Source organism: Copidosoma floridanum, unplaced genomic scaffold (assembly GCF_036245765.1).
Source record: "Copidosoma floridanum isolate Cflo_tuat_1 unplaced genomic scaffold, Cflo_Japanese_pri ptg000020l, whole genome shotgun sequence".
Classification (NCBI taxonomy): domain Eukaryota; kingdom Metazoa; phylum Arthropoda; class Insecta; order Hymenoptera; family Encyrtidae; genus Copidosoma; species Copidosoma floridanum.
In genome coordinates, this window is record NW_028321897.1 from 7,082,440 (window position 1) to 7,097,971 (window position 15,532).

The following is a 15,532-nucleotide window of genomic DNA, read 5'->3' on the forward strand; positions in this document are numbered from 1 at the left end:
AAATCTTGTCAGTAAAAAAAACATACTTTATTAAAAATCCCTGGTTAATAAAATAAAATGGTTAAAAATCCCTGAAGAAATCGTCCCCAAGTCTGCGAGCGTTAGTTACTTTTCCATTGATGCGTAGCAAAAAAAAAAAAAAAAATGGATCTAGTATCTAGAATCAACAGCGATTAACTTCGAGATAGAAGAGGAAGAAAAAAAAAGACATGTTATTGTCCTACGAGGCGTGACAAATAAACGCTCGAATCTCAGCCACGCTATTGGTCCCGCGTCTCAACTCGCACGCCATACAGCCACCGATCGAAAACACAATCCACGCGTGGGTAATTTGCTCGCTAACGCGCGGGCTCCCTCCGTTAAGTAAGAATGTGTGCGGCACCTACTCGCGCAATTTAACAATAAACACTAATTGACGCGGCCGCTCGAAAAATGCCCCATCGTCTCCGCTTGACACGACTTTTCCTCGTAGATAAAACACACGTACCCACTCCGTCCCCACCGTCGTGACAATCTCTTATCTTTTATTTTTTAACTTTCCATCTCACCGGTGATTATTCGCGTTTAGTTTCGAAAAGCACGTGTGTTTGCTTAGCGAAGGTAAGGAGGCGGGGGTTGGGGGAGAAATAAATTTCACGGTGGATCCGATGGGAATCCATTCAGGCCGTTTCGGAGAGGTAAAATATACGAATCGTATAATGGTATGCTTTCAATAACACCGCGAGAGGACGAGTGGGTGGAGCGAGGGGGAGGGGAGGGGGGGTGCGTATTCAAAACACGCTCTATTTGCCCGAGATAAAATATGAAAAGCTCATACAGCGGCCGTAAACAGTTGTACATAACGCCACCCCACACGGATATATAGAAATAAATTTCCAGTTTATATTTGAGGTGTAAAAACGTCCCTCGCATTCACGCGCTCCACCGACCAATGGCCCTTGGAAATATCATGTACACCACGCACACCTATCATTATATGCTCGCCTTATCAAATTGAAGGATCATGGGAGGAGGCTACTTTGTGGCTTTCACAAGGGAAAAAAAAAAAAACACGAGCTGCGAGGGAGAAGCGCCTACTCTCTCGATTTTACAAAAGCCATACTTATACACGAACACCTCGGAGAGGGGAGTCATGAGAAAGACCGAGAGCTCAAGAAAAGATCGCTCAGCGCTGATTCGTATTAATGGACGGCGCTATTTTCTCATTTGAGTTGGCCGGAAGGGCCAGGTTATTATTTGTCAGCTATCCCTGGCATCGTTGGTGACGACGAGCGAGGCATGAGAAGAGGAGAGCAAAGCTCTTTGTCATCGAGTGTACGCGCCGTGCTGTTCAAGAGCGACGATTTTTCGGACGTTTTCGCATCGGCAACGCGCACGGATTAACGCAGAAGGAAGGGGGGATGGGGGGTGAGAGAAGGTAGTGTATTATTCGATAAATCAGAGGGTGGTCACGGGAGAAAATTCCATAAGGGAGCCTCGTTAATCTCTCGGGGAGTTGAAACGTTTCGCATTTTCGGCTTTCGTTTGTATATGTATTATGCCGGTGGTAGCCGGAGGAAGGAGCAGAGACGAGCGGAGTATTTACTCGTCCGACCTCGTCGCTGCTTTCATTTCCTTGGGCTTGTGTGCACGGGCGTACGGAGCGTGCTGATGATGGTTCCGTTGATACATTGCGATGGGATTTTTTTAATTTTCGGGAGCTCTGCTTTCGTTTATTATTGTTTTTTTTTTTTTTTTTTTCGATTAACGCTCACGCGTGGGAGGAAAATGAGATCAGGTTGCGAAAATTATTATCCTAGTTTTCGTGTGAAAAAAATGATTTTGAATTTGGTAAAGTGGATTTTCTTTTTCCAAACATTTTTACCACTCTCCAGATGATATTTGGCATGATTTGTTAATCTTTCTACACAAAAATATTTAGAAATTTTGTTTGTTTCATCCAAGAATAATCCCTCCGATTTTTCATAACGATTTTCGTGTTGAATCACTCTAAAATTCAAACTTTAGGCGAACAATAAAAAGTTGATTATCTTGTTTCAAAATTTATTCTTATCTCCACGTGATGCGAAGAACTAAGCCCTAACGATTCTCTGTACTGATGGCTCGAGGAAAAAGGTGTTATCTCAAAAAGAAGCGTTATTTCGATAATGTAGGGTTTTTCTAGCCACTGCTGACACTATTTGAGAAGAAAAGAGAAAAATATTGTCAAGTGTCTAGTTTGATCTATATGTATTGAAGAAGATTCTTTTTTTTTTTTAAAGAAGCCTCTAAGAAACTAAGAGCCCAAAAAATAAACCAAATTTCTCACGTACGTTTCTCGTACCTGTGAAACTTTATTCATTATTACCCTCAGGATACCACTATACGTGCAAAAGTCAGCATTGGAATCCGCATGCTGCGTCCTTTTTTTTTTGCAAAATTACAATTTTTTTCCAGAGAAAATTCTCGAAACTAGGCCAAGAAGAGGCGAGGAAACCCACGTCTTGAAAACTAAAAAGAAAAACAAAGTTTTAACCACACACAACCTCGTGCATGTATAAAAATTGATCTCGTAAATGTATACACGACTCGGTTTTCTCCCTCGATATGCATCCACTTCCTAGATCCTCGAACTTTATCGTGTACAAGAGTAGTAGTTGTGGTGATACCGGTAAAAAAAAAAAAGATACCCCTGCACCTATTCAAGGAAAAGAAAGGGAAGGCTGGAGAGGAAACTTCCGATACCACGAATAAAAATTGCATATTCCAATCTTACCGTTTTCATAACGCAATTTTTTCCCTGCGAGGCTCTCCTCATCGCCCCACCGGGAATTCGTGCGCCAGTTCGGGGGATGAAAGAAAGTCATACGTCCGCGAGTTTAGTATGCAATAATCGTTTGAAAGTCCAAGGGGGCTTTCTCCCTTTCCACGAGTATCCATGTACGCTCACTACTTTCTTTTTTTTTTTTTTTTTTTTTTTTTTTTTACTTCATCTCTCCTTTTCCTATCTCTCGTTCCTCGAGTATGAGGGGAGCTAGTCCGCTGCTGCCAGCGTGGACGTAAAAGTGCGCTAGAACTGCAGGATAGAAAGGAAGCTGTGATAAAAAAAAAGAGACGGGGTGAGCTTGTAAAAGACTTGGACGGCGAGGGGCTGTAAAAAGAAGGAGGGCTGAGAAATACAAGAGGAGCAGGAGGTGGGAGGATGACGGGCCAAGGAATTTGAGTCCTCGGAGACGTGTGGTGATTACTCTTTGGAATGGCTGGGGGAGGAATGATTTTTTCTCTTACTCCTTTGGAATTCGGAAGAGATTTTGGTTTTGAAAAGATTTCTTTTGAGCGAGACGCGATGTTTTGGGGGGAGAAAAATTGTTTTTTATCAAAAAACTCGTAGCTGTGATGGATCGAGATCACCTGAAAGGACTAATCGTTTGATGGATGGCACAATCAATGAGATTGTGTGGGAAAAAAGGATCGTCTATAGATTTTTTATGATGGAACTTTTATGTAAAGAGTACCTAATTTTTCTGGCTAGGATATTTTGGAATTATTTTTTGCTCACACCAGGTGACTAAAAATAACTGACATCATAGAAATACAATGACTTCACTTTGAATTGTAATTAGCTGACATTGTAAACAAGGTTGAAAAAAAAAATAGATGCAACTAAGTTATTTTACACCAGCATAATAAATGTGGTAGTATAATAATACATTATGCTGATCACGTAAAAGTGAAAATGCGCACTCGAGTTTATGACTGTACTGTGTAAAAAACTTGTAGGTTTGTTACATACTATCTTTTTAGCTGCGTACACAATGAAAAACAAAACAAAAGCGTGGTTGGTAAAATCTTTTTTTCACGGCTTACAAAGAGTATATAGCAAAATTATTCCGAAGGAATAAAAAAAAAGACATATTTTACACAAGCTTAATGACAAAAGTATTTATTGTCTTTGAAGCAGTTTACCAACGATAAACACTTTTTACTCTAGTAAAAACTTAAGGTCCTGCGGTAAAATCTTTTTTGTACTTACGAATGCTTTGCAATGTAAAAAAAAAATCTTGCACAATCCAAAACACCCAATCACTTGGAAAATCCTGATCCACAAATTTTTACGTCCATCTAAAATTCATGTGCGCTCCTGAACACGCAAAACAAGTCGTTACCCAACTATATACGAGCACTACGAATCCTCGCTCCTTAAACCCAACGAGGCAACAGCTCAATAATTCAACCCATAAAAGGTCAGCAGGAGCCCTAGTCATAAATACCGTAAAACGCAAAAAAGCTACGATGATGCGGGATCGAGTCCAGGGTGTCAGTGTAGTGTTCACACGACCCTTGGGACTTTAACAGGGCTCAGTGAGTACTGTCGTAACCTGTCTCGCTCCCAAGTAAGCTGTACAAAAAAGCTTCGTACGTAAAAGTAGGGCATTATTTTCCATGTATATTAATCCATTTTAAACGAAGGAAATTGATATATACGAGTAGAATAAAAACTCACCGTCGTGCGAGTCGTAGAGATAGATGATCTTCTTCCAGCCGTAGTGGCGCACAGTGTCGATGATGGCCTGATAGTAGTCCGGCCGCATGCTTATGGCAAAGTCGAGGAAGCCGGACGATGGAGTCAGGACCTGCGAAACAGACACACAGTCCCCGGTTAATCTCCATCCAGATTTTACCTTCCTCTTCTCGGTGGGTACACCGTATACGACTAATCCCGGGGACGGGGCGCGCGTGTTTATTGCCGCGTGCTAATAGATTAGCCTAACTTTCCATGGCCACGAGGTCGCGAAACGTCGCGAGATAAGCTCCCGAGTTTGTTTGTTCGCTCACGCGAGCGTCCACTCGTTGGGAGGCTTTGGGAATTATGCCTGATGTACTGGTGCCATTCATCGACGGGCCAACTACTAATTACCAGCCATAACGAGCCAAAAGCCCTAAAGTTGAAAACGAAAGTCAACGATTGACGGCGCGGCTACGGATAGCTAAGGCTCGTTGTTTTTTTTTTGTAATTGGCGAGGCTTTCGAGAAGTTTCCCAGCAAATAGCGCGTACAGCCGCGCAATCATAAAGTTTCGGCGACAAATGCTAATTTTACCGCCACTTTGATGTGTCTTCAGGGGGGAGAGTTGCGCGTCTCTCGAATGGCCGATTTTAGCCACCAGAGGCTTATTATAGGTGCTCGTGGTTTGATGCTCGAATTTATGCAACTCGAAACGAGTAACGATGATAACAGCTGACGTCGGCTGAATCTTTGCTTTTGAAAGTGTCGCTTCGAGTGTGTGTCCTTTGCGCATGTTGAATAATCATCGGTTTCCCGAATCGGCAAGTGTGACAAAACGCGAGCAATCGACTATACTTGCTGAAATTATCATTTTAAACGTGCTGGTTATGAGCATACTCTTATGGAGCAGTCAGCTCACCTTGACAATTCTGTCTTGGGATTTTCTTTTTTTTTTATTTATGAATATGGTAAATGAAACGAAACGACGAGCTAAACGGAATGTTATTGATTGTCCAAGAGCAATTACAATTACACGTTGACACGAAATTTTTCTGTATGGAACTTCAAATTATGCTTCATGTGATGCAATTATAATTGTAAATAACAATCGATGTAACAAAAAAAACGAAAAACTTGTAGCATTAGAATCGTTGCATTATTTTTTCCTTAAAATATTCATAAACGAACACGAAACGCAGCACTGATGAATATGTAAGCGATCGGTAAACGCCAGAAAAATCGAATCGTGTACGACTACGTGTTTTTATTTTCTTTTTATCTTCATAACTTGTTGTTAACGTTCTTTGATTATATTCAAATGTAAAAAAAAAACGAAACGAAAGAAAAAAAAAGGTCATGATCTTGTTACATCTGATTACCTCCCGATGAATAAACAACCATTTCACACGTACGGCTGATAAGTTTCAATCGAGAGTATAATTTCAACGCTGGATTAAAAAAAACATTTCAGCTGCTCTGGGATCTCTAGCAAAACCGGACCACACATGAGTCACGTGTACGACAAAAGCGCCTTACCTTTTCCGGGAACCACGGAGTGACAAATGGCATCTGGAAAGTATTGCTGTACGAGTGCAGGATGTCAAAGGAGTCGGGATTCACGGCTCCGATCATCGAGTACACTCCATGGGCGAAGCGATCGCATACTGTGTAGGCACAAACAAAGAGATAAAGGTCGTTAGTACAGTAAAGGATAAACGATTTCTAGTCTTTTGTATATCATGTAATACCTACATAATGAAATACGCAATAAAATAAGGAAAGATGAGGGAAACGGGCTTTTTTTTTACTGCACGTCATGGCAAATTAACATGACAAAGGCTCCCTGATATATTCGCATTGCACGGGAAGGACAGGTAAATTGCACCCGCGTATATTACCAGCCCCGATTTTTGCCTTTTATTTCCTTCCCTCGAGCTGTACGCGTGTGTACAAGCTCACACATAAGTGCACGTAAGCGGATCGCCGTTATTGCACGGCTAGCGTTCCTCGTACATTTTATTCCTTATTTTTCTCCATAGCAGCTGCGAGCGGTGCTTGGTTTTTGTTTTTATTCCATTCCCTGCTTTTGCAAAGGAAAAAGAAAAAAAAAAATATTGTACACTCTCGTAAACAAGAGGCGAACGTACACGTCCGTATACGAACGTCACTGGCGTTTCGTACACTGCGTGCAAAGTGTCACGTGTCAATTGTGCTTTTTTTTTTTTTTCTTTGTCGGCGCTACTGCTGCTGCCATAGCTTTTATTAAACATCAATTTCCGATATTTTTCTCGGCAAGGCGCTCCTACAGAAGCTGCACATTTGTCGTTCCGCTTGATTCCACCTCCACGATGACGGTCTGTTTTATATCGGGTGGAAATTTTACTTTTGCCACCCTCCCTCCATTGTTTGGTCGTGGAGATGGTAATGGCGCAGAAGGGGACGGAGGAGAACTTTACTGTTAGCGAGAGTCGGTCAAAGTGACCATATGATTGCGTTACCAAGACGCTCTTATTCGACCCAGGCCGCTGTATAAACTTCGCGCGATAGTTATTCGCATCGACTCTTACGTCCCGCTAACGGCAAACGACTACTGAAACTCTGCGAGGCTATTAATAGTGAGGCAAAAAAAAAAAAAAAAAAAAAAAGTTAGGGGGAACAAAGTAAATTAGGCGCGATTCAATTAAGCTCGTAAAACTCCTTAACGAAATCAAGCCGTCGCTTTGCAGAGTGCCCATACAAGCAGCGTGAAAACTCGGCTGTCTGTGTATGTGTATATACACAAGCCAGCGTCACCGGTATGTACACCGGCGTTTCCTCGGAGACTGTGCACAGTGGCATTTTCCCTCTGCTCACTTTTCCCATCTCTCGCTCTCAAACTCGCCGAGCAACTAACGCAATAAACGTGGCGAGTCCTTTTTTCTTTGTTCGCCCCCCCCCCCCCATCACCTACTCTGCGTGCGATCGGGAGGCATATATATACACGTTGGAGTAGCATTTTCCATGCTCCGTAGCGTGACGTTCCGAATTAATAAACGCAGCTCGCGTGCGCCGAGTGACACGGAGTTCTCGTGTCCTCTTTTTGCTTCTGGGAGGAAGGAAAAGACCCCGTATGGACACTGAAAATTGTCAGACCGAATGAGATTTATCACCAGGCATTGGTGAATTTTTAAATGCTTTACGTAACAATTTTTTCCTTTATTTATTTTTTTTTTTTTTAAATAATTTAATTATACGTGTTTCAGTTGTACTGCAAGTAAATAAACAGGATTGTACGTTGAAAGAGAACTGTTACTTTATTCCCGGAAACTGTGTGGTACAAAATTTGTTTGTGTCAAGTTGTTGCTTTCTTTTGGAAAAGCAACTTCATTTACCAGTGTTTTGAAACATTTTTTAAAGTAACCAAGCAAGTTTTATTACAGTGGAAGTATTTAGTTTCGTATAGATACTATAACGTCAAGTTCTGAGGTCACTCTCGGCTGGTACAAAGAAAAAAAGCATCGATGTAGAGCAAAATATTTTTGTTTATGAAGAAGCAGTGAGAGGGATGGGTATGATCAGTAGCACATGCCACGTAAAAGCTCCAGTGCGGAAGTGAAAAATAACCATTTGCAAGGCAAATAAATTCGTTTGGCTAAAAAACAAAAAAAAAGGGGGGGGGTGAAAAAGTTCACTGTGGTTATTTTAGCTAAGAGAAGTACCGTTGCACGGGGCTGAATAAAAGCCGAAATGGCTACAGAAGCCGAGGGCACTCTCCTACGCCCTGCCCGCTTGATCCTATTTTTCGATCTTTCAGGTAAGATGCTATTTGTCCGCTCTTCGCTGCGGAAAACCCCTTTTCACCTTAAAAATCCTCTTTGGGTTAGCGGGAAGAGGATTTAACGCTGCTACTGCTGGAAATTTCGACATCGAATTACGCGCAAAACCTTACATTTCAAAAGAGTTTTTTTTTTTTTTTAATTTTTCATTCGTTCGTGGGTTTACGTTTACAAAAAAAAAAAAAAAAACGACGTGTTATACAGGATGTAATCAGTAATAACGAGCTTTTTAATGGAAAATTGAAAAAAATTGATTTGCTCTTACGTTTCTTATTTAGAAACTTCAATTTATTAATGCATTTTTAATCTTTTTATGCGCGTGGCACGAAAAAACGTCTACTAAATATCGGAGTATCGAGTAAAGCAGCTTAATAACACGTTTTTAAAATCAAATGGCCGCTATAGCCGCTAATCCAGAAACCAATGAATAATATCAGCCAATTAGGTTGCGAGCATACACGAATCGACAAAAAAACAGCGATATTTATTTCTAAAAGAAAAAAAAATGCGCAGCGAGGAGTTTTAGTTCCTCGTAAAAACACGGTTAATTAAAAATTCTGCGATAATACATAGATACGATCATCTTGATGAATATTCGAGTTATTCTCACACTTGATTTTCAATCCTCGTACGGAACGTAATAACGTTTTGCGGTAAAAAATCAGCCGTTAAATTTATCCTCTTCACAGCTGCATTTAAAAATTAATCAAAAATACCTCTTGATCTGTTTGCTCGTAGGAATCCGTACAAATCGCAGTACGTGATTTTGTAAAAAAAAAACTCTTTAGATTTGTGACGATGAAAATATTTAATTTCTGGTACTCATTTTATTTACCAGATTACTCTACCACAGATAATTAAGCTCGCGAGGACAACTCTGTAGCCACGTATATGAGACTCGAGGTAGTAAGATGTTGTAGAGGTATTTGAAACAGCAGATGGAATGTTTCCGTAAAGAATGTATTTTTAGTTATCCCAAACAAATATATTATTTTAAGGAATTATTAACGTTGTTTAGATAAAATTAGTAAAATTATTCATTTAATTGAAAGTGAACTTATTTGACTGCAAAAAAATAAGTTTGTTTTAGCTATGCTATCATCGTGATAGGATGTTCTTCATTCCTTAAATATTTGATAAATAAGTGGAGGTACATTATGCAATAAAGTTGCTATTGAATATCATTTTGGATGCAAATACCGCATACGAACAAATCATGAGAACGTGATGATGCAAATTTCAGTATTACATACAATTAGATATTATTTACTTCTGTAAGTGCCCACATCATCAATTCATAATAATAAAACAGTTCTTATGTAAAAATCTATTTTTTATTATTTTTTTTTTTTTTCAATTAACAAGTACATTTCCGCATAAGCATTTCTGCTGCTAAGTACATAGCTACCTAATTTTACGGTTAAAATTACAAAAAGCTTTCAGGTAGCACACACAGGGTGTCGGGGAGAAATTTAAATAATTTAGAAGAGCATCATCCCAGGTACACACAGTACGCGTCTGTGTAAAATAACCATTTACGCTATCCCTTTTTCATTATCTCTTTTTAGCCTCAATCATTCGAAAACTCGTTGAACTACTGCTTCCAAAAGTCGTACCCTTAACTCCACCAAAGTCGCACCTTCATCGGTTGACGCTCGTCATACACATCCTTTCCATCTCTTAGTCTCTTCTGATATCTGTACAGTATACACACACACACACACACACTAATGTGTTTATGCACCCCATTGCCAAGAGAGAGAGAGAGAGAGAGAGAGAGAGAGAGAGGCGGAGCGATGGAGAACGTGTACATACATCAGTAGGTAAACGCGTGCGCGTGCACACGAATGAATACCCCACAGTAAGATATAACTAGTCAGGTCAACATTTATCGTGGTCCCGATTCTCCTGCTCCCATTTATATTCATGAGCATAATGGGCTCGACTGATGACGTAGGTATCCACGCACTGCAAGTATTCGGCTACTACCATTGCCTGCCTGCTACGTTGGTCAGTGCGGACACACACGTTGGTGCGTTCTGTGCATGATACCCACGTGGTTGGTCAAGTTTTGCAGCTGATGGTTCCCTTTGCACGTGCCTATAGCTATCACGTCGTCATTTATGATCCAGCCAACATGAGAGAAGGAGCGAGTCCTACATATACTGGTGGTAGCATTTGTCAAAATTTGCCAGACCTCGGACTGGTCCGATCTTGCTCGTCCACGGTCCTCTTCGCTCTACATTCGTGTCTCCTTACTCGCGACTCGTGCTTTTTTTTTTCTCAAAAGGATAAATATTTATAACGTTGCAAGACGAAATTTTCAAATACTCTTAATGATAACATCCAGCACGTATCCACTTGGTTCCAACTAGCCAAGTCTTTGGGTTGACAGAATTAAATGCAATGCAAACCATGTGATTCACCCCAACTTAAAATTTGACTCGCATTTTTTTGTCAAATGATAGTACTGAACAAGGTGTCACAGTCATCTCATGGGATTTTAGCAAACAGAACAAACTTATTTACCCTCGTATGTATGCCAATAAAGTTATTTTATACGTGTATCTATCGTTATACCTCTTCAAGATGAGAGTTTAATGTAAATCAGTAGTACAAGAGCGCGTATAGTCAGACCTTCGAATTTTTTCGCATCACAATCGTTTTTTTTTACGCCCCACTTCCCATTAAATCCTTTCACAGTTACAACTATTATAACTATGTCATTATTCCACTATCTTTTGCCACGAGAGTGACCGTGTATCCGAGGTACAGGTAAAACGGTGCGTACGGTATTATCTACTCGAAGTACGTGTCGCCGGCGGTGGGGTCTGAAGGCGAGCGAAGAAGGTCTCCGTGAGGCATCATTGCAGCCAATCTATGCAGTACCGCATATACATATATATACGCACGTAGACCCAAAAGTACCCGTATCACGTTTTCCACGATATCGCACGGGCTTGCCTGTACATGCATACATAACACAGAGAGAGCGCGCGCGAGAATATGGAGATCCTCTCGCGCGTACAGTGCACCAGTGTACACACGATACAAGTAAGGCTTCGTGGCAGATGGTCACGGAATTATCGACTCCCGTATCGGCACCAACTAAACAAGTTATCGTGCCCTTCCCCCCCACCACACGGTGTTATTATACCAGTCGTACGTACATACACGCGGGCACAATAAGGCAGGCCACAAGGAGCGAGGCTCCCTCTTCTCTGCTCTACCACCCATGCTATCTTCATCTTCGTTGGCCTCCTGTCATTGATGCAGCGCCGGGGGACGCCACTGGTAATGGTGGCAGTGGCGGTGGTGGTAGTACGCTGTGCTAATGATGGCGCCGAAGTTTGCGCGCTGCCGGGGACAGGCGTTATATCTTCCTGCGGTCGTGCGCGATAATAACCACAGCGGCAGCCGATATCGATCGCCCCTCCCTTTAACCTCCACCTCCTCCTCCTACCTCTTGAAACGCGGGGGAACGGAAAAACCAGACGACGACAGGCTACATATATACCCTCGTGTTTTAACGTCGAGAGCCAATTTTCCTCTTTTCCACGCTGGCACAAATATGTGGGTGCAAGCTCCTTACGCGTCCTGTTGGGTGGCACGAAACGATGCTCTTCGTTTGATAATCTGCCGTGTACCCACATTGGGCGAACGCGAGCGAGCACTCGACACGCGACCCAAGCCGATTTTTGCGCTCGCCGGCTCCTGAATGGCAGACTTTGGCATAAGAGGATCAACCCCCCCCCCCCTCGTGCTTTCCTTGCCGTTTATTTCTTATTTCGTCACTTTTTGAGTCGAGCAGTGCTCCTGCCTATTTTCCTCTTGTTATATCTGTGCGCTTCGCGTGGTAATAACATTCATTCTACATATCTCGCGAGGAGGGAAAAAAAAAGATCTCCCCACTCGTGCGATTCTCGTCCATTCAACCATTGCGCCACGTCATTTCGCATCTCCGACGTCCGCTCGTGAACATCAAACAGCTGCAGCTCGGGTCTTCTTTTAACCTACTTATACCAGGGCTCCCTTTCATTCCCCGCGATTCTTCTTCCTCTCCCCCTCCAAAGCCAAGCTCTTGGCCCGATATAATCAACCGCAGCGTGGCCTTCCGCTCCTCCTCGAGAACTCGCCCGGCAGAGCAATTCTACCAAAGACGATTTGCGAACCTGCACCCTGCATCTCTCCACTTACACACGTACAAGTGAACGCGACGGAGAATCGAAGAAGGTATACGAGGTAGGGGGGAGCCTGGCTAAGTGCACCCCCACGCACACAAACGTCGTTAGTGGTACGGCTCTTTCCCTTTTCTCCTTGCGATGGATGCGGCATCTCTCGCTGAATCATTGATCGGCTGGCATTCCTTTTCCATTCGCTGCGTGCGCCCGTTCCTCACCCCCCCCCCCTTTTTTTTTTTTTTTTTTTTTTTTTTTTTTTTTTTTCCTCCTTTTTGACATCGACGGAGAGTTTTAGGGACGCTTGTTAAGCGGCTTTGCCAGCCGGCAGTTCTTTTCTCTTCCTCTCCGTGCTTCACTTTATTCCTCATCGTTTCGCCAAGCTCGCCCATATTGGCTCTTACGCGAGCTCGCGATTTCATTAGCTCTAATGTACATACGCGCTGAACTGCGCTGACAAAGGCTCGGTGTAATTTTCCGAGTGAGGGTTTGTTATCGCCGAGGATGGTGCCTGTTTTTTGCGTCAACGCTATACGTAGACAAAGCCCGTGTATAGTTGAGCACCGGTAAATAGAGAAGTAAGGCCGATACCCCCGTTTTACGGCAAACCCAATTATCGCATGGCGATTAATCAAACTAGAATCCTACGGTGCCCAGATTCCAGTAATAATCCGATCCCCTTTACCCCTTGGAATTCACGATAGCCGCAAAATCCTCGGCCCTGTTTCTAATTATTCCAACGGAGCTTATCGTCACGTTTCACCGAAAAGGTGACTTGCTCTTCCGCGCGACCCCACCGACCCCCGATGAAATGCACGAAGCTTGTTTATACCCTCCTTGTTTTTCCCCCGGTTCATCGGATATACATATGAATCAGCTCTCGTTGCTCGGCGTTTTAAGCTTTTTACCGGGGCTTTAGTTTCAAGGATATTGCGTCCTTCGGCCGATGTCGATCGCAGCGAGAACTATAGGATGATACGGCGAATAAGCCATTTGTTGAGAATATATATTACACAAAAGAGGGTAATTGAGCTACCCCGTGAAATGGGCGGACAGCACGGGTATGGATGTGTACGCGAGGGGTGGAGGGGAGAACAACTGATTCCAACTCGGCTTCACGGGCCATTAGGCTCGGGCGTATATCGGCCGACTTGTTCCGTCACCCTGCGCTCCCATTCGTCCTTTTCGTCCACTCGATCGGTGCGTGCGCCCACGCTGCTGTCTCTATTTATTGTGCTCGTGCACGCATTAGTACGTGTGTACGATAATTCGCACGGTAATGGTTGTACGGGGAGACAGTGACTTATTTCGCGGGCACATCATGGCTGTGTTTTCGTACTTTTCGACACGATTGGATGTTAATTGAAAAATAAATGATACGTGTGTTTTTTTTTTTTTTTTTCTTTTTTTTCAGTATAGTTACTATTAATAAAAGTGGGAGTTACCCAACTAGTTTTAATTTTGTATAATTAACGACACAAAAGTTGAGCTTTATAACTTTTTTTTGTTTTACCTTTTGTTGTCACTACGATTCGTGATGAAAAGAATGTGCTACGCGCCCCGACTGTCTGATGGTGTATTTGTAGTTAAGTAGAAACAGACAAATTGGGTAAGACGAGTCATCAACCAATGACAAATAATTCAGACGACCTATTCTAATCTGTATAATTTATGAGAAGCTATTTCGACTTAAGAAAGGTTTATTACCTATACTAATAATTAATTCTCAAATCTATCTTCCCACTTACAAATAATAACAATAGGATCGATCCTGTCATTAGGCAGGAGTAGAGCGTCCGCATGTGTAAGAAAACGGACGCTTACTCAACTATACATAATTTATGGTTATTGGACCAATGAAATCATCTTGGCAAATGTTTATTGGTAAAATCGATGTTAAAGTGTATGTTAGTGGTGATTCGGCTATCAAGAGTTTTCTTTTTAAGTTACGAAATTAAATGCGAAAACTATTTTGAAACTCTGAGGTTTAAATACATCGTACCTCCTCACTGCTTATTGACTGAAATTTCGATGAAAAAACGAAAAAATGTATGTTTTACAGAATAAATAACTATTAATGTTCGCTCCCCTCACACGGGTTCCACAATACGTACCACGATATACCTGCGTCCGGGGTAACTCTAATATCGTCATTCACCGGGTAAGTTACACAGCAGCAGTAGCAGCGTGCCCTGCACTTGGTAAATTACTTATTGTTACACTACACTGTTGTTGGCGAGTGCGCTGTGCAAAGCCAAGTATATGCACAGCCATTGGCGCAGGGCTCGCTGGATTATCAATTTATCGGGCACAAACCGCGACTCAGTTACCGAACTGAAGTTCGTAATAACCAAAGTTCCTCCGATCGGCTGATTATCGCGATAACGTCCTCGTGCTTTGTCAAACGCTTCCACCCGACCCCTTTCCTCTCCACCTTATTGCCCTCCTATCTCTTTGCGTCACAGCTGAGGTCACCACTCTTTGGGATGCACGGACAACTACTTACGAGTGCCCAAAAGTTTTGTCTTACGGTGAATTTGAGTGTGAGAACTATACGGAAAAAAAAGCAATTGATTTCCGATGCGTCTGCGCTACACTTGAGACGTAAAAATTCAATGAACCAACCTGTACGGACTCAGGGGTGTCGGAACGAGTTTACGAATCGATCCAGGAGTACAACGCTCCTCCAAATCAACCTTTTCATCCATCAAGTCGCGCGGTTTTACCTCCGGTACTGCTGGTATCATTTCCTTCGACTTTCATCCCTTAGCGTGTGGAACTACACACACTTACCCAGGATTACCTGGCCCGATCGAATACCCCAAGTGTCGAATTAACATCTGTCGGTGCTCCCACGTATACACATCCGTAGTTCTCCCGGGAGTTGCGCAACCATTTGGCTGGGAAAGATTTCCACTTCTCTGTCGGCGCTCTCTTGTATTTTCATAAAACGTACATGTATACATGAGTGCGCTTTCATAAGTCAAGAACTACGAGGGAGCTTTTGGGCGTAAATGCGCTTTTTACTTGGAGAGGAGGAAAAAAAAATGTCCC

The 15,532-nt window shown here is 42.5% G+C and overlaps 1 protein-coding gene across 1 annotated transcript in view; it reads right to left on the minus strand.

The window, feature by feature from the left end:
• The window catches only part of GluRIB (Glutamate receptor IB), a 251,623-nt gene that overhangs the window by 58,086 nt on the left and 178,005 nt on the right, over window positions 1–15,532 (minus strand). Inside the window, exons 3-4 of the mRNA XM_014353259.2 lie at window positions 6,022–6,149; window positions 4,484–4,613 (exon numbers count right to left, since the gene is read on the minus strand). Of these exons, the coding sequence (XP_014208745.2) occupies window positions 4,484–4,613; window positions 6,022–6,149 (258 nt within the window). The remainder of the gene's footprint in view (window positions 1–4,483; window positions 4,614–6,021; window positions 6,150–15,532) is intronic.